At 36.3% G+C, this 27,947-nt stretch overlaps 1 protein-coding gene across 2 annotated transcripts in view; it reads left to right on the top strand.

Annotated features, from left to right (window-relative positions):
* Positions 1–24,291, top strand: part of SH3RF1 (SH3 domain containing ring finger 1) — an 85,896-nt gene extending 61,605 nt beyond the window's left edge. For both annotated transcript variants that reach the window (XM_017816568.1, XM_017816569.1), the window contains exons 7-12: positions 6,103–6,257; positions 8,769–8,939; positions 9,103–9,362; positions 12,834–13,192; positions 14,854–15,188; positions 21,639–24,291. In XM_017816568.1, the coding sequence (XP_017672057.1) occupies positions 6,103–6,257; positions 8,769–8,939; positions 9,103–9,362; positions 12,834–13,192; positions 14,854–15,188; positions 21,639–21,807 (1,449 nt within the window). In that variant the 3' untranslated portion in view covers positions 21,808–24,291. The remainder of the gene's footprint in view (positions 1–6,102; positions 6,258–8,768; positions 8,940–9,102; positions 9,363–12,833; positions 13,193–14,853; positions 15,189–21,638) is intronic.
* The last annotated feature ends 3,656 nt before the right edge of the window (positions 24,292–27,947 follow it).

Genomic DNA, 27,947 nt, shown 5'->3' with positions numbered 1-27,947 from the left:
CCCCTGCTCAAGCAAGGCCAACTAGAGCCAGTTGCCCAGGACTGTGTCCAAATAGCTTTTGAATATCTCCAAGGACCTTCTCTAGGTTGAATAGTCCCAGCTCTCTTAACCTTTCCTCTTAGGAGAAATGCTCTAGCCCCTTAATTATCTCAGGTACCCTTCACTGGTCTCTCCAGTATGCATGTGTCTCTCTTGTTCTGGGGAGCCCAAAACTGGATTTTGCACTGCAGGTTTGGCCTCATCGTTGCAGAGGAGAGGGAAAGGATCACCTCCCTTGAGGTTCCTTGCTAGCAAGACTCCTTCTAATGCAGCCCAGGATACCATTATCCTTCTTTGCCACAAGGGCACATTCTTGGCTCGTGTTCAAGTTGGTGTCCACCAGAAAGGATCTGCAGGTCTTTTTTGCCTATGAGGTGTACATCTAATACTAGAAACAATTAGCTGCGTATATATTAGTCCATGGAGTCTTTTATATTCTTTCATCCTGTCCTTCAGAAAATACTTGTGAGAAGTGAGCAAACAAATCAGTTTTGGTATCATTTGTGCTGTTAGGCAGAATGCAAGTCTAGCTAATATATACTTCAAACATTGAGTAATTGATTTGATTTGTGGCTGAGATACTGAAGCTGTGGAGATGATTGAGCAGGCAGGATCCAATCCATAATTTCAAAAGTTCTGTCAGAAGCTGCTTTTGTTTTTTCCTCTCAGTAACAAACACTTCTGTTTGTTAATATGAATCAGTAGCTCTTTATTTGATGCCAACACATAAAAATACTTTATTTTGGTGCTGGTGCAAAGTCATTAAACCACCTCGAGTCCTTTAGTTGCATAAGCTTGTTCAAAGGCAGTCTCACCATTGGAACCCACAGGAATTAAATTACAGTGCTAAATGCAGCATGGAATGAAACTCCTGCCATATGATTGTTTTGTTTCTTGGGGTGCTACTTTCTCTTTGTGATAACCATGCTCCTGCTTATGTTTCCAATTAGGCATATAATTCCCCCTGAGAACCTGAATTATTCTCTGCCACCCTCTTTTAAAGTCAATAACTTTCTGTACATAATGTTCTGTTTCTTCTTGACTTGTTTTCAGCATGACTAAAATGCAAGCTGGTAGCTCAGGCTAGAGTCAGGTCATTCCTGTATTCTTTTGCTGTAGATGATATTAGATGATGATGCAGTTTATAAAGTCACAGACTGTGAGATGTATCTTTTACTTCCACTTTTCCTCTTGCATCATAAACTCTTGTGTTCATGTTAGAAATGTGCAAACTGGTTCTGACAGGTCAAGGGAGAAAGTGATATTCTTGTTTCTTTAGATGTTTCCCTTCTGGAAATACCCTTCCTGACATTTTGAGCATTAATTGAAGCTGCAGAACAATTGTGACTGTATGTTTTAAGACATCAGAAGTGGTTAGCTTGAGTCCTTTTGCTCTTGTATTTTTTGCTTTTGTAAGTATAAATTCCTGTGTTTCTCTCAGTCTCTCCCTTTAACTTTTCTCTTAATTTCTGAATACTAAGCAAATGATAAGGGAATTAGATGGGAACAGGATGAGTTTCTCTTTAGCATGAAGGTGTTTTTGTTGGATCTCCTTCCTGTCAAACATATTGATGTTTATAACACTATTGAAAGTAATTGTTCTTTGAGAGCAAGCCATTTATACTTCTATTTAATGATCAACTCAAATTAAGGGAGAAAGAAAAAATCTGAGGATGAGCATGATTACCCATCAGTGAAAAAGAGAAGGATATATTCCTGTACAATAATTCTAAATTTTTGCTACATTTATCTGTTCTGAATCTGAAAGCAAGGAAAAGCTAGTGTCTTCTCTTATCTCCTGTAAGAAAGATTGCTTTTTTTAGTGTCAAGAGGAGATATTTTGAGCTGTTGTCTTGTGTAGCAAATTTCTCTAAGACTGTTTGGATTAATTCCTAGCCCAAAGGATCCTGTGACTCTTTTATTCTGTGTACATATATAGGATTTCATTTTAGTTTCTTACATTGTTATTTTGGGAAATATTATGGTGGTTCAAAAATGGCAATTGTATTAATTTTGTTTTGTTCATAATAATGTTTTGTAAGTGCTGTTTGGTACCCAACATAGTATGAAGTAAATAATTTACAAATTTGCAGCCAGAATTGACACAAATAAGCTTTAGGAATGAGAGTGCTTTTGTCGAGTGACCATATATAGTCTCTGCTGCTTGTGTTATTTAAGCAGATTTTAATTTGCATTCAGAAAACCTGTGATAATTTATTTAAAAGTTTTATTTCATAGCAGCAATTCTTTAGCCAACAGCATTAATTCTTGCTTTGTATTTTGAGGTTTGATTCTTTGACATTGAAAAGCTATGAACTGAGATAGACTTTTCACAGCTAGGGCTTTTGGCTGTGATATTATCACTTACACTGTTCTTTGGGACTTCAAACCACAACTTTGCCCCTAATGGGGGCATTAATTAGTCTGCTCTTCTTGGCCACCGGCATTTTTGAACCTTCTAGGTGCTTAGTGTATTTAAAGTTCTTCGTAAAATATAAATAACAGATGTCAAGTTCAGTAGTTGTTGGGTGAAAATATTCACATACAATTATGTAAGGCTCATTTACTTGGGGGGAAATCCTTGGATGTAATTTATAAGGTAGTTATCTAGGGGAGGAGATCTAGTTGCCATAGATTTTGCTGAAAAAAATCTTGAAGTATGTGATTTGAACCATGATATGGGAAAAATAGAAACACAATATACCGCAACAAAGTTAGTTACATTCAAAAGCAGCAGCAGCAGCAAAACAATGTAGCAACAAGAGAGAACTTACCTTCCTTTCATTCTGCCTTTCCAGTCTCTTGAGAAGTCAGAAGTGTTTTGGACTGCAATTACCCTAGATGTCCATATTGCTACTTCTGCAGATTGGATGTGTTGACTTAGAAATGGTTTCTTGGTGTGTGCACTTAGCTAGCAGAAATAGGTGGTCTTTATTTGGATGGTTTGCATTCACTTGCTCACTGAAAATTTCAAAAATTAAAAAATCCCTATTTTTTCTGGTCTTGTTCTCTTGTACACACACAAAAAGAAAAGTTGCCCCTTAATGTAGAAGTATATAAAGTAGTCTGAATTATTATTAATGAACCACAAGCTGTGAGGGTTATGTAGTGTACTAATGACATACAGCTCTCTTTTGTATAGTTCCTGATGATTCAATAGTGTAAGTCAGGAGGAGGTTTAAATAAGAACTCTTCTAATTTTAATCAACAAAAATTCAAATCAACTTTTGTTAGGAAGAGGAAGCAGCAGAAAGAAACAATTAAGTTTAGTATGAGAAATCTGTTCTTGATAACATATAGTTCAGGAATTTTTTAAAACATGAGCCCTAATTAGTTAGCCCTCAGGGAATTTTGCAAGCCATATGCTTTTTCCTAGACCTTGTGGGAGTGAATACAGTTAATGAATATTCCTTTCCACTACTGTGCCTTTTATTATTCTTTGGGTGAGCTGATTATTGATTTTCAGTTGACTGATATGGGAATGCAGCCTAATTATATTTAAATTTACTAATATGTGTGTGCATAGTATAGGTACTATTTGAACTTTAAACATAAATTAAGTATCAAATTATGTAATTTTTCATCTTCCAATTAAAAAAAAAAAAAATCATTTGTTTGCTGTTTTGTGTGCTTTAAAGTACACCTGGTGTCTGAAAAGTATTTGCAGAAACTTTCAATTTATCCCTTTCAGCTACCTAAAATACTTATTAATACTTATAAATACTTATTAATAACTTATAAATACTTAAGAACAAATAATTATTGTTAAGCATAATTTTTGAATCCCGTGCAGTTTGCATATATTCTTTCATGAAATGTTGACTATGAGAACTATAGAAACTAGCATATGCTCTGGTAGGTGTGTTTCTCAGTAGCTAGAAAAATGGTTACACGCGAGAAAACTTCTTGAAAACATGGCTGGATCATTTGGATATATTTTATCAAGGTGTAGCAGTGCAAACTGAGAAGTGTTATCCTCTCAAGCCTACCAGGTAGTTTATTTAGATTTCTCAGTGCTTACCAAGTCTTTTTAGGAGTTTAACTGAGGACCCTGCTCATTGGAGGTCTCATTACCGTGCTGATAGACACGGGAAGGGGAGCAGGACCTGAACATAGCAGGATAAAATAGAGCCGTGAAGGTGCCTTTATTGTAGCTAAAACTTCAATGTATATTATGTGTTCAAATGAATAAAATACAGTGCTCAGCATTTATATCTTTAGAGATGCAGGAAGTGTGGAATTGTGACAACCTTGATATTGTGCATGAGTAGGTTTAATTTTAAAGCATTCTAGCTAATCATCTCCTAATGTGGATTTACAAGTTGTACCACGTATAAAGACATCTAAATGCCTATAAAAAGGTTTAAATTTATTGACAGATTGCCTGAAAGTTAGATTCAGCTTGGATTCAGCTAAGACATTTGTTGAAGCTGACTGGGAGTGGGAAATAACTTGGTCTGTAAAACAGCTGAAAGAGAAATGTTTTGGTATGAATTATCTAGGTACTTTAATAAGATTGTTGTATGGATAGGAATGTAGAATGTGAAGCAAATGCAATTGCCATTCTTGTAAATAACTATTAGTGTTAAAACTCACAATGATGTTTCTCCAGCAGGTCATGTCTGTTTTGTGTTGGATACCGAAAACCTATTTGGTCCTAAGAATGATCAGAAAAAAAAAAATTAAATAAAACAGGAATATTTTGCAATATAGCATGCAATTTATACCATAGCTAAGCGTAAGAATTTTGACTGAAAACCTGTAAGATTTGATCAGTTTCCTCTAGATTTGAAGGCTTTTAATTATGCAGTTCTTTGCTGTGTCTTGACAGCATAGAACTGGTTATAGAGCTGTCTTTCTATTAACACTTTCACCAAATGCAGTGAGGTAATAATCACACAGTGTAGAACTAAAACTTAATTTCCATATACCTTTTAGTTTAGAAAAACAGAAAACAAGTCCACTTTAGAAGTGGGCTGTTTGAGGGGAATTAAAATTACTTTCACCTACGTATTTTTCAAACTGATAATGTAATGCTGTGCATTTATATGCTGATGTATTGGAAGTACCAGGCACTAGTTCAGGATATTTTGTTAAATAATATTCTAGTTCTGTGGTTTTTAAACCTGAAGCGTCATGGTTTAGAGTTTTGTTTCAATACTAAAGGATTGTGTTAAATTGAAGATTATGTTTGAAATTAATTCAGTTTTACATTTTCAAATGCTGGAGGTTTTTTATTACTCTTTTTGTGTGTGTTGTAACACAAATAGTTATTTTTGGAAAAGGGGGAAGAAACAACTCTGCTTTTGTGAGTGCCTTTTCCCAGGAGTGTCAGTACACAAGGTCCTAAAGAATTGTCTGAAGCTTTACAGAGCAGAAGGTAACAATTGCTCCATTGATTCTCAAAAGGCACAGAAGTCTGTAGGCAGGACCCCCATTAAGATCTGCGGTGCCTTTTTACTGGGGTATTTGTTAAAGATTACCAATCTTGATAATACTGAATTTCAAAAGCTAACTCTTTTAACTAGAAGAATAGGAGAAAGTGGTAACAATAGCTCAATGACTATGGTCTCATATTGTGCTTGCTTTTGTGACCCATGCATCAAAAGAAAATTTCCCCCAGAAGGGGTGCTTTTGGGTGTACTGCAGCTGAATTGTATATTATGTTTCAGCTTCAGGTTACAAAAACAATCATGTTATGAAGTACAGTCAGCAGCAGGATGCAAAGTCTACCTCCTGGAAGGCTTCTGAATTTTTGTCGAGCCGTATCCTAAAGATGTTATAATTAGAAACAATGCTTTCCATTTTTCCCGTGCTGAGAAATTGCTTGTCATCATCTTAATTAGCTGCCAAAACTTCAATATTTTAAATCAGAAAAAGAGAAATACAGACAAACCCAACTTTCCAGTTATATTGTACCAGTAGGTAAAGGAATACTGGACTTGGATGGTTTTTTTCCGATTCCTTAGAATGTCATGATTTTGGGTTTTTTTTGCCATTGATTCAATGCATCAAACAATATTGATCATTGTTGCTATTTTTTTTTTGTTCTTATAAAATCAGAATATGAATCCCCCACTTCCGCCACCACCTCTCTTGTCTGCTGCAATCATTGCATCGGCTGCTTCTGGACCTCAGTCTACAGGTGTAATACAAAGGTCTACATCAGGATCAACTGACCAAATGGCACATTTACGACCACAAACTCGTCCAAGTGTGTAAGTAAAATAGAAACCTTTTGCCAGTTAGAAAAATGGAACGAGATCGATAACTTCACCTGTATGTGTATCACAGCAGCTGGCTGCATTCTGCTAGAATTGCCAGAAAGCCAAGCATACAACTCAGAACAAAAGCATGCATAAAGGTGATAGCCCCAAATAGCCTTCATACTGAGCACTGTTTATGTCTTAGATAAATATAATCATCTGTTGCTGTGTATAGAAAGAGCTCACTTCAAAAATATAAAGTATTTATCCTGCAGAAGATGAATGAATCCTTGTGTTAGCGCTCAATACTGTATGACTCACAAGTGTCAAATACTGGAGTAAATTTATTCAATGTTTTCCATTACGTATGGTATGAAAAGGCTATTCTCATATGGAATAACTTGTGCCAAAACACCAAAAGCGCTGTATTTCATTTACACCGTTGTTATATTAGCATGTTACTGTCAGATTACTTGTGTCAGTTGCAATTGAAATTTGACTGAAGATTCTACAGTACACTTAATTATTGGGTGGCAATTCGGAATGAAGGCAGAAAGGTGCTAGTTAGCACTCCGTCTTCACAATTGTAATACAAGCAAATGTGCGTCATCCTTCTGAGTGAAAATATTTTGTATATTAACGTGTGCTGCTGACAACATCTTCTTGAAAACTTCTTTGTGTGCAGCTTAAGGAATAGGAACTGTAAAAGAAAATATAAAATTCAGGAGATGCTGAACCATCTAATAGGACACATTTCATAGAATCATCGAATCAGCTGGGTTGGAAGGGACCTCCGAGATCATCAAGTCCAACCCTTGATCCACTACTGCTGCAGTTGCTAGACCATGGCACTAAGTGCCACATCCAGTCTCATCTTAAAAACCTCCAGGGATGGAGAATCCACTACTTCCCTGGGCAGCCCATTCCATTTGAATAATGAAAGGACTGCTTTTGCTCCATGTCTTTCTTTTTATCTTCCCACCAGGTTTCCTCCCACTCCAGAAGAGCGCCCTTCTTGTATAGCAGGTGCATCTGGATTTGGGCTGTTTGTTTGGTGTCAAGCATTTTAACACTGCTTTTTATGGATTATTGTGCCTAGTGCAGTTAATCAAGTTCCCAACTCATTTACCTCCATCCTCCGTATTTAAAGGGTTGCTCTATATGAGGATACTAATTAAATTTGGAATGATTTAACTAAAGGGGAAGTTAATGAACATCAATTAAAGCAAATCAATTGCTTTTCCATGGAGCTTCAGTGTGTGGCTTTGTAGATCACCCCTGAATCATGTACCAGTGAAGCTTTCTTCTGTCAGTGTACTGTATGTTGCCTTTAAAGCGTATTTTTGACTTGCTTTACCAGGTACCTGTATTGCCTTTAAAGGATTTTTGCAGATTCTGCAAAGTTTCTTGGGTGGACAGCAGGAAACAAAAACCTAATGCAAAAAGGAGAAGCATGCAATTAATGCTATTGTTACTGTGCACAAGAGACAATTTTGATGAAAGAATGTTTCGTAAAGGGGAATGGGAAAGACTGGCATTGCAAGTAACTGTGGATCCTTTTTCAAAAAGGGGATAGTCCACTCATCTGCTTATTTGTCTCCCTCTTGTGAAAAGTATATTTTGAGAAAATGGGATTTATGTGAATGCTGTTTTCCATAGGTTTGGGTCAATAATTATGTAAACAACATTCAAACATTTTTCTTATGTTCCAACTGGGGCAGAAAATAGAACACTGTAGAGATTATAACAGTATCGCTTTCTAATGTGATAATAGGAAACTGTGCCATCTTATCAAAGATTTCCCTAGGAATGTTCCAAGGTGCAACTGCAGGAGCTCAGCGCTTTTTAAACTTTTTTTCCTAAGAATGCTTTTTAAAAAAGAAAAAATGCAAAATATTTCTGAACTCTCACTGCGATTTCAAATGCACTGTATTATGCATTAATGTTGCTTGGAAAATAAAAAAGGAAATAAACTTTACAAGTGAGTAACTGCTAACTACCTTACCCATAGACTTCAATTTCCAGTAACATCTCTTTCTTTTGCACTGCAGTTTGCACAGGGAAACTCCAGTTTTGCAGTTTGTAAAGTAGCTCTGATACTGATCTTTCACTCCCAACCAACAAAACTTCTCCATTCTCCCCAACCCTCCAAAAAAAAAGAAGTTAGTGTGTCACAAAATGTGAGAGGTACTAGAAGCAGGTGTAGGGAGAGAGAAGTGGTATATGTAGTGGATAAATACCTACTTAATTAAGATCACTAACTTAATTAAGAAGATGGACAGTCCTATTACGAATATTTTGCATTCCCTTAAAGTGCAGTCAAGAGAGTATTCTTAATTGTCATTTTTTCCTCTACTATTACCATAACATGTTTTAATATTGTAATGGTATGATGGATCAACTAACCCATAACCCTTTTTGCCATACCTTCTCATCTCTGACTGGACTCTCTGTGCCAGGAAACACAAGTGATGTTTTCAGTTGTTTTAGCTTTATTGATTGCATCTTTTTTCTGTCTTTTAGCTATATTGCTATATACCCTTACACTCCTCGAAAAGAAGATGAACTGGAACTGCGGAAGGGAGAAATGTTCCTAGTGTTTGAACGCTGCCAAGATGGCTGGTTCAAGGGAACTTCCATGCATACAAGCAAGATTGGTGTTTTTCCTGGAAATTATGTGGCTCCAGTTACAAGGTATAGTATTATACAAGTGTATAAATAGTTTATCTAGTTTCAAGTCCAAAATTATTCTGTTCTTGTATTTAATGCTAAAATTGGATAATTGAAGGCCTGTGGGCTCTTATAACTAGCTAATTTTTTCAGTTGTGTTTTGGTGGTTTGCTTTTAATTTTGGCAGGACGGTGACAAGTGCATCACAAACAAAAGCTCCCATGTCTACTGCTGGCCAAACAGGACGAGTGGTAACTATGGTCAGCCCTTCTACTGCTAGTGGAACATCCCAGAAGCTCCAGGGGAACGGTGTGCCAGTGAACTCCAGCACAGTACCCACAGCGGTGGTTTCTGCAGCACATATCCAAACTAGTCCACAAACCAAGGTCCTTATGCACGTCACAGGACAAATGACAGTCAACCAGGCTCGCAATGCAGTTAGAACAGGTAAAACAAACAAACAAACAAACAGAAAAACTTGTATAGCAGACAAACTGTAGGGTCTGTCTGGGCAAGTGGCTAGAGTGAGGATATATGTAAATATGTGTTGGGTTTTTTTTTTAATGTCGTGGTTTACAGTTGAAATGACAATATATCCCTCTGAGTTGTTGAATCTCTTATTATTCTCCTCTAAGCAACTGTGTGTATGTACATACTCCCACTGTTGGGAATTTATATGCAAGTACTTTAGGTGGAATTTTTTTTGTTCCAGCAGTATCTGGGACATTCTCTGAGCTTCCCCACTCATATACAATTCATATAGTAGTAAAAGTGAAAAGAATATCTGAGTCATAGCTTATTTTTTGTGTGTTAACTGCATAACAGCTACAGATTGCTCTAGTTTAGCATTCACTTTTAAATTATCTTTTAACATCTTTGAATACCTGTAGTGTTCATTCCTTCTTCTTTTTCAGGTCTCTGTCTCAGAGTTGGTCCTTAGGCTTTCCAGTTTTTTCTCTAACCTTGACTGCAACTTCTTTCAGCTTTGATTCTGAAACACCAAGGCTATACTGCCTTCAAGATCCATATAATCTGTGTAGCAAAATTCTGTATTTCTGAAAGGTATAAATCTGCATTTACTGTCTAGGGCAGGCCACATCATAGTGAAACGTGCCCTCTTGTTATCTAAATGCAGATTCAAAAAGATTGATAGTGGTGTTTTCAAGAGGTTTTGTTTACCAAATCCATGCACTCCTCTGTGGATTTGCCAGGCTAAGAAAATTCTTCACAACTGGAGCCTAATCTGTTCCAGTTCCTCCAAGAGCCTTAAAGGAAAAGGAAAAAGAAAAACTCCATTTCAGACTATCCCAGCGTTTCCTCTTTCAGCCTTGAATTTAGGAAATGAGATCTCTTGGCTGCGAGTCATGGCAGAAAGTTTTTTAAATCACAAGATTCTTATTGGCAGAGCAGAAGTGAAAGCAAAAGATGCTAATGGTATGATCTGTTATCCCCTTAAGAATGGTTATTTCTTATGGTCTCAAGTTCCATGAATTAGCCCACTCCCTCTTCAGAGTCATGCATCTCCTAAAACACCCTGTGCATGTTCAGATGTCAGCACCAGGTTTGCTTTTCAAGGTAGGATGTGCACATATGTCTTTAGGTATTTTATTTCCTTAATTGGTCCCATCTTTCTTCAGTCTGATCTTAGGCTGGAACAGATGTGCTATTCTCTGTAACAACTTTATTCGTTACCTTTAAATAAAAATAACCAGATGCTGTTGGCAGCTAGTAAGAGAAACTAAGCAAAGCATCTGTACTTTCCTGCCTCTCAGGCACAGGTGGTTTCTACTCTAAATGTTTCTTTTGAGCTGTCTAGAAGCTTGCACATGACAGCACCAAGGAGAAAGCTCCTGTGGGCTCCAGAGGTCTTTCTGTCCCTGCATCTCTGCACTGCTGTCAAGACAAATAAGCTTTTACCCTTTCATTTAGCTGACAAATGTGACAACATACTTCCCACCAAGTTTTCAAGTCCAAAATGGAAAATTCAGAGGTGCTGCACTCTATGCAGAGAACTTAAGATTGGATTCTGTAAGAGTGTACTGTTCAGTCACAAGTACAGATCTGTCCCTTATAGGGACCTGAGAACCGAAGCAATAATGGCTGCTTTATGTTCAAATGTTACAGAGCACTTTGTAGTCAGCATCTGAAACATGATCATATTGAGCTTTCTATAGCTGAGTGTTACTCTCTTGGTGAGGCTTCACAAATCAATGCTGCATTTTGCGGGGCTGGTCTCCGGTTTCAGTTTAGCTCAGGGCTTTGAGGACCCTTCTTCAAATGATCTTAGTGAGGTACTGCTTGACATCATCTTTGCTGAGGGAGTATGCATCCTTTGATTAAAAGGAACTATGAAGAAAACATACATTCTGCCTATTTCATTAAAGGATAAACTTTATGAAAATAGGGTAAGCTATAGCATTTTTCCTATCAATTCTATCAGGGATAAGAAAACAAAACCAGAAAGCTATTCCATGCTTGTAGTACATAAATTGCATATGAGTGTAGATGTATCTTGAAGAATAGCAGCTTGTAAGAAAACTGATGTCTCATGAACAAAAGACAGCATTAATAATTGTATTTTTACCAAAATAATCTTGCTGCACTCTCTGTATCTTTTGAAATGTTCGTGCTACTCAGGGTTAGCAAGGGTCTGCTACAGGGGAAGAGGTTATCTATCAAAAAAATTAGACACAGTATTTAATAATGCACCTTTTTTTTTTTTAAGAAAGAACTTGTGCTTCTTATCATAGAGATTGTAATTGGGTATAATGCTGTAAAATTGTTATGTCAAATTTGGGAACTTTGTCAGTCTACTCTAATACACTGTTGCTGCAATCTAACCAGCTTACCAAGGGAATTTGTAGAAAGCAGAAGAAAGTGAGCAAGTGCTGTAGGTTTGATTCTAGGATATCACTTATAACAAGTCTGAAACTCTAATTAGTATCTGAAAATCAAAATGAATTGATACATTTGAGATGTACATGTACCAAGCTAGAGGTATGACCCCTCCTTCAACAGAACCTTTTGAAGTATTTGAAGGAGAGAAGCTGTGCAGCACTGTGGTGCTGCATTTTGCCTCATCTTGTTCAATTAAAATGTCTGCACTTCATACCACCCAGTGGTGCAGAGATGTCCAAGCTGTTGAAATGATCCAAAAGCGTGTATGGTTGACCATATGACTATAATAGCAATGTTACTTTTTGGGAAGGATTAATTAGCTCATGCAGAACTCTGTGCTTTGCAGCTCAGCTGCAACCAAGGTTAGTATACTCAGCCTTGTGCTGTTCTCCAGCTTCCAGTGTAGATGTTTCTTTTATTTCACAGGGGTATGAGTAAATCCACTTCTATATTTAAACATCCCAAGAGACAATAGCTTATGTTTTCAGAGAAACCACTTGTAGCAGTAGTTGCCACTGTACTTATTGTTTGAAAGACCTACTAAGTCTGTTGTGGATTTTGTGAATAGTTTAGGGAAACAATCCAATTATATTTTTAGCAGCTTCTATAAGGAGTGTTTCTTCCTAATTTTGTTATGTGCCCGGACACTACATATTGTATTAAAAGGAGCAAACCAGTTCCAGACAATATTTAGCTAGCTCTTAGGTACTGAAATGTGATCTTCACTTTTCATCTCTGTATATGAAGCATTTCACTTAGCAGCTTGGATATCTCCACAACAGTTGCAGTGCTATTATTCTTCTGTTGCATAGTGGTGCAAGTAGGGTAGCATATACTACTACTTTATTCAGGTAAGATAAATTTGGTGCTGTGTATCATGTCACTATATAATGGGAATGAAAGTTAAGAAGGTAGGAAGGAAACTTCTTGTGACTGATTAGCTATAACACAGTGACTGTACCTCACTTTGTGTGTCTTGTGAAAAGATTAACTATCTCAGGTTTTATTCTTTTGTTCCAGTTGCCTCACATAGTCAAGAAAGACCTACGGCAGCAGTCACACCCATACAAGCACAAAGTCCAACATGCCTTATTCCTGCAGCTGTGATCATTCCCCACCACTCTGTTGCCTCCCAGCAGCTCCAGCCCCAGCTTTCAAATAGTGCTGCTTATGTCACAGCTGTGAATGTGAACCGCTCAACCATCCCACTGGCATGTGCAGCAGCTTCTTTGAATTCTCCTAACGTTGCTGCTTCATCTTTGGAGGGAGATATTAACGGAAAAACTGTAAACACACACCCTGGAGCTCCTGCATCTCCAGAGAGTGCTTTAGCAGCTGGTGGAAATGCTGCTGTCAGTAAAGCAGACAAGGATGGCAAGGTGAGTAGAGAATAAAATCATTCCCTTGAATTCTCCTGTTTTCATCATACAGTCTTTTAAGAGATTAAAAAACACAACAACAAAAAAACCCATGAATGTAGGAACATAAAAATTTCAGTCTAATAAAATAAAATGAAAATCAGTATTCTTTTAGGTTGCCTTCCTTATTAAGCAGACACATTGAGAGGTTATGAAAAACATGTTACCAACAATGTTTGTTGGACAAAGAAAGAATGCACATAGTTGTTTTTTCTAAATGTAGATCATTACAGTCTGTAGTGATTCTGCTTTCTTTTCTTCTCTTTGAAGTATTTTCCTCTATGTCTAAACTCTACTCACTGTTCGCCAAGTCATGTGATTATATTATATTGTAGTCCAAAAAATTCCTCCAACTTTATAATTGATTTTCTTTTACAGCTGTGGTGTAGTTAGAAATTTTTTTTCCTTGGGACAACTGTCTTTACATCTCAAATGTTTTAGAATTTACCTCGCTGCTCTTCAGCCACATGCTGATGTGGCTGCTTAATGTAGTTTATGAAGATTTTAATCTTAGGCTGTACAATAATGTCAGCCACTTTTTAGTTATTTTTGTTTATTATTGTTGAATGGATGTACCTAAAACTTTGTTTTAAAATTATTTTAGTCATAGACATTGAAATCAGACTGAGGTGCCCTTAAGGAGGGATTTTAGAAAACTTATTTATAGTTTAAGGTGAATGATGCTAATATATTTGGACTGTTTTAATTTCTTTTTCTTTCCCATTTGCTAGACAGCAGATCTTTGTTGAAATACGTTTAAGTTATTGAAGACTTGGAAAAAGTACTGAGGATTTTTTAATTCACCAGTTCCACTACATCCCAGGCTTTAAAAAAAAATCTCACATTGCTCATGCTTTTCTCTGTCTGTGGTTAAATAGTTTATTTTTGTCTCCAAGGCTCACAATCTGGCACCTCTTGTAAACACTAAATTCACTCAGTCAAAGGGTTGGTAAGAAGATCGCTGCCCACACCCCTTTAAAAAAATACAAGAAACACAAAAAGCTACTTAAACAATTCTCTTCAGGGTAGGTAATAGTCTTCAGGGATTCTTGTCTGGACAAGCAAAAAGAATGTTTACAATCCTCCCCTCTAGCACAGCAGCAAAACACAATACATTCTCCTTGGGGCAAACTTCTGTTAAGTCATGAAGATCTTCCCTTGCTGAGGGAGGATAAATAAAAGAAACTTATCTAAACAGCAGCTTCCAGAGCGGACTTTTCTCCCTGCTTGGTTAGAAATTATTCTTTATGTCTTCCTAGAAATGCCCATGTTAATGAAATGCTTTACTTTTTAAATTCCTGTTGTGGGAATCTAACTCATCACACCTTTTTCTAGACAACCATTTGGGACAGAGTAGTTGGATTTTAAGTTAAGGTTTAACCTAAGTGAAAAGACTTAACCAGTTTATGGTCTTAATTACTTATTGTTTTTCTCTTTATAATGTTAACAATTTGCTTTTTCTTTTATAATTTTCATCATTATCTTTTTAATTTTTACAATCTCAAGTATCTCGTCATTTACTGAGTCCTCTCTGAGCACGATGTCATCTTTCAGAAGGAAGTGTTCAACTCTTTTTACAGGAGGCTTTTGTTCTAAAATGAGGCACTGCTTTTGGTTTACAGAAAGAAAAAAAAGGTTTGCTGAAACTACTTTCTGGAGCATCCACTAAACGCAAGCCTCGATTGTCACCTCCAGCCTCACCAACGCTGGAGGCTGAGCAAGCAGCCGCAGAGTTAGCCCTGCAAGGGGCAGTGGGGCCAGAGCTCCCATCAGCAGGCACTCACAGCAAAGCTGGACCGTGTCCCACCGACAGCGAGGCCTCTGGGCTGGCACAGGAATCATTGCATCGGAAAACAAGTTCCCTGGATTCCTCTATTCCAATAGCACCACCACCTCGGCAGCCTTGCTCATCGCTCGGTCCGGTCCTGAATGAATCCAGGCCTCTTGTCTGTGAAAGGTAAATTATCCTATGCAGCTAGACTTGGGCAAACCAAGGAAAAAATCCATTCTCAGACACTTGTAGTGTATATCAGAACTGCTTCAAAATGCTGAGATTTTATAGCAAGATGAAAGTTATTTTTTAACAATACTTTATTTACTTATCAACCAATACTCATGTTTATATTCGTTTACTTTTCATATTAGTTGAAAGTTTTTGAATGAATAGACACTTAAATATGATGATCACAGGTTTGGTATGAAAAGTGAAGTAGATAAAATAGGCATTTTTTTTTGCAAAACAGAAGCACATTATATTCTTGCATTTATGAATATCAGGTTAGTCCTTTAAGATTATTAGCAGTGCATAACTGTCAGCCTAAATATATGATGAATGAGACCTTTATCTATGTGTAGGCTTCTTAATATGTGATTTCTTGAGACGTTGCAAAGATACTTTTACTGCCCAAATGCCCCATGACTGTGCACTCCATACAGCAAGCTCTAGGGCAGACTCTATGTTCTGGCAAGTGAGTCTGAAAAACATATAGTTGTCTTGACTCTCAAACTGACAGGCAGTTGCTTAAAAGTTCCGGCACTTTTGTGTCCATCTATTGTTTTCCAATTTCCAAGTCCTCAGTAGGTTGCACAGACTGTGAAGGAAGTGGCAGTTTTCTAACTACTGTCTCTTTTATTATTCCTGGTAGCAGACAAGCAGTATGAAGAGTGTCATAGGATTTTTTTTGCAGTAGATACAAAATTTTGTGTAGAGGGAAAAAATAGTAGAGTTGTAATGCCAACAGCCCTAGAACTGAACTGATTCAAGCTGACTATTGTAAACTTTGTTTTGATACTATTAACTCACATGTGTGAGCATGCTGTTGTACTTCCAGAGGCCCACTGATCTTAAGCTATACCCATACATTAAGATCCAGACAATATGTAACTTTCTATGTGTCTTTTAGTTCACTTCTGTCATACCTTTAATATTTTTGAAAAGGTTATTACTGTTTCTGTGCAATTTCCTTGCAGGAAATTTCTATTTCATACTGAATTTCTGAAGTAGATTTACACTAAGAAATGGGAAATAAAACCTGACTTTTCTCTAAGAATAACATTACTTATTTTCACATTATTGTAAGTCTGTTTAGCACAGTAATATGTTTTTATGCTTTGAATGTGAAAATAATATCAAATTCATTCTGGCATGACCAGTGCATATTAGTGTAAAGCTAATTCTATCCTCACAAAAAATAGGGTTTTTATTTCCATGGTGGAAAATTTTTTTCTCAGAACTACTTAAAGAAAATGATGCAGTATATTTTTATTGATCTAGTAATAACATATACTCAAACATTCTCTTAATGTTAAATGCTAAAAAATATTTTTAAGTGATAATTGCTACTGGAGAACTGCTAATACAAGATCATTCTCATTGGTGGTCATGCAGAATTGTTACATTTTTGTCAGTGTATTTAAATAGAATTTCATCTGGGTTCCCTTTGTCCTTTTCAGGACAGGGTTAATGTTTTTCCTGAGCTGATGTGCGCATTTCCTTTGGCTAAATTGCTTAAAATGTGTTGGTTAATAATACTTAAAATTTACATGGTACCCAATATCTTCAATGTAATTTATAACCATTGATTACTCTTCAGCATTTTGGAAGACAAGGTGGGTAAGAACCATACTTATGATGCAACAGCATCTTCAGTGAAAATTTTGAGTTGAGGAGGAAAATATTCTTGAGGATAAACTCAATAAAAAGCTCTTGTTAGGATTATTCTGTTCTTAAATCTCACAGTTCCAATCTCAGATTACAATCTGACTGGAAAAAGAAACAGTACTTTTTCTATTCTGACTCTGGCTTTGCAGTGTAATATTAGTGTTCGAGTTTTATTTTGAAAGGTCTAGAGGATTTAGGAGTCAGATTCTGCTGATTATTCTGCATGAATTAGGAGCAGAAGAGGCTGGCTCAACTCTGGAAAGCACTTGAAAATGTTCCTGGTTTGGATACAGAATTTTCCTCGAAGTCCTTGCTTCCTTTAAGATTCTATATCAAATTTTTATGTTAATCTCACTGTTTCTCCATTCACTAGAACTGCAGGTTGTCCAAGGGTATGTCTTTCCTGTATGTTCTGCAGAAAATTAGAAGTAAAGCTTGTGAACTTTTTTCCAATCATACTGAATAAGTGCATGGACATTTGATTTGTTTGATAGTAAACAAGCTCTTAGTGACATGTGTTTGCAGATGGATACTTAACACCATTGGCCATTTCACTAAAGGAAGGGAAGATTGTGACATTCTCTTAAATCTTATTATTGCAGGTCTTCTCTGTTGTTCCCATTCCTATATTCACTCTTCTCCTGTGAACTATGTTGGTTGCTTGCTGTGGTCCATGGTCTTTCATATGTTCCTTATACAGAAGAAGCAGAGATGTTTAACAGAAATTTCTACCAAGCCTTGATTAGAGTTTGGAGAATTCCTATCACCTTGAGACTCTGCAGTGGAGTTCAGTCATTTCTTCTGATTCTCCAGACAAGACACAAGCTGTCTTGGGGTGATGTGATTTCTTGTATTGATGTGGCACTGACAAGGCCAAGGATCACTGTCCTTTCTTTAAAAAGATAGACTCAACTCCCTGCAGTTCCCAGAGTGAGACATGCTCTGCTATGAATATACAGGAATTTCTTTATCTGAATTTATTTTTTTCCATGACAAGAGTTAAAGGAAAGTGGCAAGCTCTTTTCATGAGCTTTCTCTTTTAGAGAAATAGCCTTAAATAGCTTAAATAGCCTTAAATTTTACATTAAATACACAACACTGTAATAATAAACTACCCAGCACCCCGCAATGGTGTTAAAGACCTGAAGTTGAACCTAAATCCACATCACTGCGTATCCTAAACTATAAAATGAATTCTTCATACAGATAGAGTGGAGGACAGCAGTAATTTTGTTCTGTGATTAAAGTGACCCCAAGTCATTTTATCCACCACAAAATGACTGGTGTAACATCTGCTCCCAGTGAGCAAGCCAGTGGCTTTAGAGGGCAGCAAGTCTTACCACATCTGGCAGCATTTAATGCTGTTAATTAAATGCTGAGAATCAGTCTGTCCTGTGTTGGTTATCTGTAGGAGTCAAGGCAGCCACTCAGCAGACAGAAGAGATGCTCAACAGCAGGGCACAGACAAGCTGAAAAGTAAAAATTCAAAGTGCAAGAAAAAGTATGAGTTTAACTTGTGTAATGATAGTAATTCCAACATTCTGTGTTTTCCTTAGCTAAAATATTCTGCATGTGAAAAGTATTTTTATCCACTTGGTGATCAGGCAAACCACAGATAATTGTCCAAAAATCAACTACAACTATCTGGGAAGAAAAGCAGTATTTTGTGTCCAGTGAAACAGAAGCAATGAAGAAAGGGAGAAACACATGAAAGATACAATCTTTTTTATGTTACTGAAAAATGTGAGAAATGCTAATATTAAAAATAAAAAGTAGAATGGAGAAATGTGAAGACAGATCACCATCCTCCTCAAAATAAAAAATAAATTCACAAATACAAAGCAAAGGCACTGTGGGATATGGCCAGACACATTAAGAATATTAGCAAAGAACTGATGGCAAATACAGTGGTTAATTCTGGAAAGCTAAAGTACTTTCATTTTTATAATATTAACATTCTATTACTAGCTGATTAAAAAGACCTGGGATAATATTTTGAAAATTAATGAAAAATAATATAAGACAGTTAAAGAAAAAAAAGAAAGAGGTAAACATAGTTGTACAGCTTAGGTGTATGTAAAATATTAAGATGAGATGACCACAAAAGATCTGCAAATTTGACCTTCAGACATTGAAAACATTTGGAAATACTGAATAAGGAGACAAATAAGGAAGATTCAAATGTGGGAATGAACATGTTTTTTCCAAAACATAGGTCATGCTTAGTAAATATGATTATTTTTCTCCAGGGACCTTGCAATGAACTTTTGAGCTGAAGCATAAGCTCTTTACTCTGCATGAAATTGGTAGTTTTGGCAGTATGTTGTTGATGATGAAATAAATAATGGAAAAATACTTTTTGTTCCAGAGCTGATTCAGGGTGATCTAGATAGACAGCTGTGTAAATGTGTGATGGGTCTGGATCTGATCACCCGTCTTTCGGCAAATAGAGTTTGTAAAATGTGGCATAAAATTTGAAGAGGAACATGTGATTTACAGGTGTAAAGCCAGATGGGTTTCTTCTCATGACACATTGAAAAATATAGTAAAATAGCATTTTAAAACCAAGGGTGCTGTGCTCTGTTTTAGACATTAGATTACAAGACTGATATCAAAATAGTCGGGAAGCTAAAATTTGATGAGAAGTACCAAATTACTGCAGCGTTGGGGTTGCTCAACACGGTATGGAAAGCTCAGGACAACAGTATTTCTGCGCTAGCTGGTGATCCTCTAGGGAGGGCAAAGAGAAGGTGGGTTTTTGCAAAGCTGTTTGTTTTAACACTCAGGAAGCAGCAGCAGCAGAACAGACTAGTCTATCAATTCAGGGGAGCACAAAGGTTACTGACAGAATTAGAAAATAAAACCAAGCATGTTTCAAGTCAAATGTTTACAGGGCAGAATTTGACAGAGTGCAGTGTAAGGCAGGCAGGTATTCTTTCTTTAAACTCATTTTTTAAACAGGCTCTCTTTTGGATAAAATTAGTGCTGTGTGGTGTGCTGGTTAATTTTCAGCCTGGAAGCAACCTGCTTATTAACAACAGTAGAAGTTTTTCACAGCTTTGTTGCAGTTCTTTATCCTTCTCTATCTTGTCCTTGTCCTGCCTGAGTAAAGATTATTGTTTTAACTCAAGTAGTTTACAGTCTCAATAAAACTTACAGTCTATTAAAAATATTTGGTTTTTATTTCCTGAGTCAGCATTAAAACCCAAGTTGCCCACAGCAGAAGTTAGTGCAGGCCTAAGTTGGATGTGGAGCGTTCTGAAGCTGCACACTAATAAATCTTGTAATTGGCTTGGTAGCTTTTATGAAGCATGAATCTAATAATTCCAGTCCTCTGAAATCTGGGGATTGCCATGACTGAAACAGTCCTAGTTTATAAGTCATCAGTAAATAACATTTGACAACTGATTAGGTCCAAATATGATTTGCTATACGTAGATTTCCCAAGAAACTTTAATTATTTATGAAGTGTTGCTACTCTTTTCTGAACACTTTTAACTATCTGGACAGTCTTCATTTTTGTTTTATGTGTTCTTAAGCAAAATGTACTACTACAATACAGTATCTTTCTCTGCTTCAATATTATTATGGGTATAATGAGCTGAAATTGGTATTCCATCCTTTACTAGACTAAATCTTGTTCTTTTGTCTTTTCATCAGATTGTTAATTTATTTTAGTCTATTAAGATAATAAATTATTTTAAGCTTATTAAGATAATAGTTATCGTAATCTATGAAGTAATCTTCATGAGTGCAAAATGTTCTGATTTTAATGGAAAATTCTATTTTTGCCAGCAGATTTCCTAGCACTGCCTTTAACGCTCTTAACTTTAGAAGCTTTTAAATTTTACAGTCAACCATTGATTCTATTTGATTTCATCATGCAGACATTATTGGTTGTATAGCTAAGAACTGAGTTATAATATCTGTCATAAAACTTGATCAAGAAGCTGACTTGATTGTCTGTAGAGCCGCAACACCTAAATTTTAGGTTGATGTGAACTGAAACCACAGTAGAAGAGACTGAGTGGTGTTATGCATGTTTAAAAATAGAGAGGGAAGAGTGTAGCCTCTTTTTAATGCACTCATATTTGAAAAGTGATTTTACTGTGACAAATGCAGAAAATACACTTTTCTTTGTGTCAGGTGCTTAAGAAAATTGTTGAATTGAACGGTTTTAAAAACGTTTATTTTTAATATAGTAGTATACAAATTGTGAAGCTGTGTCCAAATAAGATGGCATGTTCTATCCTGAAAAGTTTTTAAGAAAAATGAAATTAATTTAAAACAGCAATGCAAATTAATAGGTTTTGTTCCTTCTTTTAGTTCTGTGCCTTTCCTGAAGAGCCATTCCTGGGAAAATATCATATTAAACATACAGTTGTAAAATTATGCTTAGTTACTGCTGTGAAAGCTTTGATTATTGTTGAATCATGCTGACTGGAAGAGTCTGCAAATTTATGTTGAAAAAAATAATTACAGTTTTCTCCTGTTATTTAACCATTGTCTGGATTTTTATGGGGATCTTGGCGAGAAAAAATTGATAGGAGATGTATGCATTTTGACTTAAATTTGTTATGTTGCTATTCTTATTATCTGTTCAAGATGTAGTTATTATGTACTCTGGAAACAGTTCTAGGCAGCTCTCTGTTTTCATGAGCTTTAACAGGCTTTTAAAAGCATTGGTTTAAAAAAAAAAAAGGTGAAAAAAAAGAACTTAAACAGTGTTTTTTTCTAATTACACAGGTACAGGGTTGTGGTATCCTATCCTCCTCAGAGTGAAGCAGAACTTGAACTTAAGGAAGGTGACATTGTTTTTGTACACAAAAAACGTGAGGATGGCTGGTTCAAAGGCACTCTGCAACGAAATGGAAAGACTGGCCTTTTCCCTGGCAGCTTTGTAGAGAACATTTGAGAAGATTCATTCCAAGAGCTTCAAATCATACTGTACTGTAAAATAGCACAAATATTTTGCCAGAAAAAGCACAGTCATGAAATATTTTCAAATGACTGTAATGTAAACAAAAATCTACATATTTTTACAGTGTCTATAGCACAATTACACCAGCGAAAAAAGAAGATGAAGGCATCTGCTGGTTTTATCACTTTGAATTCTTAAGTGTGATGTGTGCCTTGTACTGTCTGATTTATTATATAGAGGAATTTTTTTCCCCCAAGTATGTTACATAAATGAACAATTGTTTACAAGGCTGTAACTAATTTATTCTTGGTTTTTTTTTTAAACTTGAATTTTGTGTAATAGCTAAAATTCTTGTGACTATGATTTTAACAAATTATTAATTTATGAAAGAATAACTAAGGGGAAGCTGGATTCTCTCCTTATGAGCAAGCAATTATATCTGATAAAGAGCCTCCCGTTTATCCTCTGGACATTTTTCCCCTGCTGTGTCTGACAGTGGAGTAAGTCTCTGTTGTATGAGTTAATGTCGAGTGGTGGTGATGTGGCGTCAAATAGAATTTGCCAAATGGGGAAAAAATGTGTATTTTCTTTTTTGGACAGAGAAAAAAAAAAAGTCAGTGGTGTTCCTGAGTCTAGTTTTACTTCTTCATAAATCACCCTAGTAGAGTAATGTTTCCAGGAGGCAGAGATGTATGTGAACAACTGAATAAAACCATCTCAAGGTTAGGATCATCTCAAGGTTAGGAAGAAAGATATTTAGGAGTGCTAACAAGAAATTCTCTATACCTTCTCTTTATGTAATAACTTGGCGATTTGAACAAAGCTTAGCTTTGTATATTTGGCCAGTTCTTTGGGCATTTAGCGCTCAGGATCCAACAAAATTGGAAGGAATGTTAAAGCCCAACACTTAGAATGAATATAACTTGAAAACATCTGTTTGATAAGACTGAATATAAAAATAAAATTATAAGTTGTACTTAATGTCTAAAAAATGCCTAAGATGTGTAATTTGCTGTTTTCTTCTCAAACTGATCTGCATGGCCAAGAGATGTTTTAAAATGTCTGAGCAATAGTGGTGGTAAGTGATGCACTTGTGTTAAAGTAAAAGGCTGTATGAAACACTGTGAAAAAACTTTACTAACTTCTTAACCATTGCTACTTTGGTATGTTCTGACTTTTTCTTTGTCTTGCATGTGTTACTCGATTCCTGCAGTAATGTAACTGTGCATGGTTGGCATTTTCCATTCCAGTTTCCTGTTGCTGTGTTATTTTGCTCTGAAAGTTTCCCAAAAGCCACTTGACCAAAACTAGTGAGCAACTTGCCTTCAACCAGAGAAGGTGTCCAGTGTTTGAATCATTAATAAAATATTGTAATATCCTTGCAGCTGTTGGATATAAAGAATGCAGCCTGCAAGAAATGCATTGTTTGTCTTTCAGGGTTTTGTTAGAGATTTGACACTGGTGAACACATGCGCTACTCGGCTGAACTTTTTTTTATTATTTTATTGTTTGATTATAGCAGTTTAATGGTGATTTCTTTTGGTAAGACACTGAGCACCATCATCTCCATTTAAGTCCATTTAAATCTGATGTAATTTGGCTGTTACTCAGCACTTTACAAAGGGAAGCCAGTAAGGTGATTCAGTGTCGCACAGTACACACAGAAACAGTAATGAAAAAGTACATAGTGATATGTTAAATCCTTATAATGTTTTTGAAGTTATACATTGATAAATATAAAATGTTAATATCAGGTAGTATCATGATGGTCTTAAAAACAAGAAAAATATATCTGTAAATATAGTTGGACATGACAGCATTCCCAAATTAACCATCTCTCTGAAACACTGTATAATTCAGTTTTTGCATTTTTAAATATTTTTAAATAGTTTACTTGAATATTCATGTAATATATAAAGGTATTGTGAAATGAATTTTAGTTAGAAAGAAGCTGATATCAGCTTTTGTCAGCATAAATTGGCACTAGTGTGTCGTAATCTTATTTTGGAAAATTTAGTGCATTTTATATTAAAGACTACTAAAGGTTAATTTTTTTCTATCTCTACGCTCCATATTTTAAACTAAGTGACTAAGTTACCTCTATTAATAGAATTTCCTGGTGTAAAGTCAGTTAAAAATCAGATTTTAATCCAATAGTTTTGTTAGATGGAATACATTTTAATTGATTTTTTTAACATTGAGTAAACATTTGTAAAAAGGGCTTATTACATAGCAGTGCAACAATGACAAAAATGCAGTTTATCATGCCTTTTTTTGTGATCTTTTAGGGGTTATTTTTTGGTTTTGGCTTGGGATTAATTCAGTGTAGAAACAGACAAACCCTGTGCATTTGCTTTGTGTAATTCATAAACAAATTTTGTAAGGTATTTTATATCTATGTTTGAAGTCCAGTGAATGTTAAGTGTTTGATTTACTATGTTAAACTTCCAATCCTAATAAATATTTTCTTAGCAAACAGCTACATCAAATAGTGTATGCAAACATAAATTACTTGTAAAGAATTTGACAATAAAATTACCAGAACTTAATTTCAGAATTCCCAGGAGGGTATTTCTGCTCAAAGAGAAAAAGTCTTCAGATTCCATAAGAAGGTTGGAATGATGAATTGTAGAGAGAACTGAGAATCTGACTAATCTTTTCCCATCTCCATTTTTCTGCAAGTAACTTCAGAAGAGGTAGGTAAATCCATCTTAGTCTGTTCATGATGGACTTCAGTCTCATCACAGTATATCAGGTGCACAAGTCATAGACTGCTTTCACTCGAGGATGAAGTCTGGTGTAATGGACCTACTGTGTATATATTGAGAGAGAGTCCCCAGCCCTGAGGGTGAAGCATCTGCCTGAACTTCCAACTGAGAGCAAAAGTGTAGGGTGGCAAAGACTCGTTTGCCCTGAAGAAGTTTGCTGTGCACAGCAGTCAGGCAGTAACTGGCTAACTAGAGGATCTTCCTGATTTGCATGTGGCTACATGTCTGCTGAGTACACATAGCTGCTGGGAAAATCGTGGAAAGTTAATCCTAAAAGCGTTTGAAAATGTGTTAAGATTTCGTAAATGTTTCAGCTACTGTGATAAACTCAGTGTTAGTTAAGACTGCTAAATTCTGCTAGCAGTGAATGATGCAGCATTAAGTGGTCTGTGAAAGAAGGAGCATCAAGTCTAACTTTCCTTAATTAAGGGGGAATGGGAATGGTAAGAAGGTAACATGATTTGTAGAAATGCAGAACAGAGATTATATAAAAGCAAATTTATTTATTTCTTTTCAGAATTGTGGTCTAATATCAGTGCATCCATAGGAGAAAAATACACACAAACATCATGACTGTGCAGTAGAAGTAAGACTATTTCTTTGGGTTGGTTTTGGGGTGGGTTTTTTTGTAACGTAATTATTGAGTAATTCTAATAAGTGTTTAACATTTGGCTTGCCAAAGGTACCTGAAATCCTGTTCACCTTCATTTCATTACCTCTGCCTTATAGCAGTAATGACAATTATGATAGTTTTGCATGGGCTTAAAAATATGACTTCTGCACATTCTGGATTTTTTCAGAGGGCTGGCAAATTATTTTAACTGGCTTGTTCTTTCCAGTAGATTCAAATGTGTTTAAAGGGGTATATTGTCTTCAATGAAATACAAGAATCCACTTGTCTAGTTAAAGTGTTTGGCATTACTAAAACTCCTACAGTATAGTCTTTCATGTGTACGCACAATAATGATGCCACAGGTTTCTGTAGGACAAGCCAATACACCTGTCTTCTTTGGATTCCTATCATGCATCTGCCATAAGTATACTTCTCAAATCATGCTTAGGTGCTCGTTCCCTACATTTGGTTAATAATGGTAAATCTTAAGCAGATTTGAAGTTTGACTTGAACAAAACCAGTGTCATAATTCTTTTGAGTGACTTAATGGCATACTTGCAATATTTGTATATAGAAACAAAAGAGCCGAGAATGGTGATGATGAATGGTGAGAACATGGACATTAGATGGGGGGAAAATTGGAAAGAGAAAAGGATTTGGAAGACCTGTATATGGGACCTGAATTTTAGCTAACTTACTTCTGATCCTACCTCAGTTACTAGAGTCAAGCTCTGTGAAAGGACCTAAGAAGAACTTTGATGTTTAAGACTGAAGATGCAGCCCTCGTCTTTACCCATTTGTTTTCTGCTTGTGTCTAGAACAACTGCTGTTGTGGTAGGCCTGAGCTGCACCTCTATTCTCATGTCAAAATGCATTTGAAATCCCAAACTAGGCATCTGTAGTTCTGAACTACCTGAAAGGCTTGAGATGATGGCTGTGCTTTGAGAATATATCTGTATCTATATCTATCACACTGAATACTGTGTGATACACATAAATAAAAGACCACAACAGGAGTTGCAGGTTTGCATTAATGAACAGGGGTAGTGGTAGCATTCACTTTCTACATAGTTTATGCAGTAACTAACATTAGAGGACTGAATCTCTTGGGAAATGCATACCATTTCCCAAGATGCAATGCATTCTTCTTCCACAGTGTCATCTGAAAAGCTCTTACCTTCCAGGAGACAAACTTGTTGAGAATCTTGAAGTTAGCACCTGCTCTTGAAAACTTGAGGTCTCACCTTTTTGAATCTCAGTTTCCTCATTTGCCAAACTGACGATTCATGTGCTTTTGAGGTATGTGATGAAAAACTTGCTTTGAAAGTAAATCTGACTGGTTTTTGTGAATTCAAAGATAGATTCTGATGGATTAGACTTGCCTTGAAATGAGATCATCAACATCTAAACCCCTCCTGCAGAGAAGTCTCCTAGAGCCTGATTTCTGTGGATGAGAGACTTAGCTGATGCATTTTAACAGATGAAGAGCACTTCGTTCACAATCAGCCTGATGCAAGGAACAAACCAAAATGAATTTGCTAGATCCAATCTGCAAGGTGCAAAAGCCATTCGAAATGTTACACAATGAGCATTTCATGCGTGCCTATCAAATCATAGTGGTTACACTCAACATAATATTAGCCGATGTCAGAAAGTACTATTTATGTGTTCCTTTTACTATACTCATTCCTGTCAGCTGTATTATTTTGCTGAAAAGTGGTAAAATCAGTTCTTAACTTCTCTACTGCTCCTATTCAGTGGAGTAAAGACTATTTAGACACAGCAACATTAGCCCCAGATTTCAATTAATCATAGTTATAACTAGCTTTTAAAAATTCCTCTTAGCACATGTAAATGAATAGCACTCGACTGCACTGTGTGGCAAACTCTACTGCCCACATTATGGTTCAGGTTACATGGCCCTAATGCCTTCTGATGTTTGCAGCTAGTAGTCATTTAGAACAAAACCAACTCACAGGATGTGTCTAAACTCTAGCTACATTCTCATTTTAGAGTGGTGAGAAAAGCCTGTATAGGAGTGTAAAGAGTGGAAATTTGGCTGGCACATCAAGAAAAAGTACATTTTAATTACAAAGGCAGAAAGAAAAATGTCAGGATTTTTAAATATCTGTATAGGTGGTTTTTTGCATCTGCTACCTTAGATGGAACCCCATTCCACAAAGCAAGTGTATTTTGATTCCCGATCCCCCCAATCCCTCCTTTCCCATCCCCTCCTTCCCAGAAAGGAAAGCAATATAAGCCCTTAGAAATATCCAGATTCTTTGGCATTAGAACACATGGTCGGACTCTCAATTACTGCAAATCAGTGCTACTTCATTGATCTCATTAAACTTTGCTGGCATACACTGAATATGCCCCCTACTGTTAAATAGTGAAAGAAAATATCTCATCTGCCCTAGAGGAATGAATATATCTGAAAGAAACTGAGCTGGATGATTTTCATACTTGGAAAATACAGAGCTATTCAGGCTGTGTTATCCTTCTCTCAGAAAATGTTTGTCCCAGTGGTACAGCTGAGGCACTAGATCAAAGATGATGCTGCTTTAGCAGCACTGTAAAGCACAGAAGACTTGTTCACTTTTCAATCAAACCTATAAATTTCCAGATCCACAATTGCACAGTAGGCTTTGGGTTGCTAACAGCTGCTAGCCCCAAAATCTTTTGTGGTTAGTTGCTGCCGTATTTTCTCATGGTGTATCTGCGGATGCTTGGGATAGAAGATGAGTCAGCAG

Source organism: Lepidothrix coronata, unplaced genomic scaffold (genome assembly GCF_001604755.1).
Source record: "Lepidothrix coronata isolate B3197 unplaced genomic scaffold, Lepidothrix_coronata-1.0 Scaffold56, whole genome shotgun sequence".
Classification (NCBI taxonomy): Eukaryota; Metazoa; Chordata; class Aves; order Passeriformes; family Pipridae; genus Lepidothrix; species Lepidothrix coronata.
This window is presented reverse-complemented; position numbering and strand designations above follow the sequence as displayed.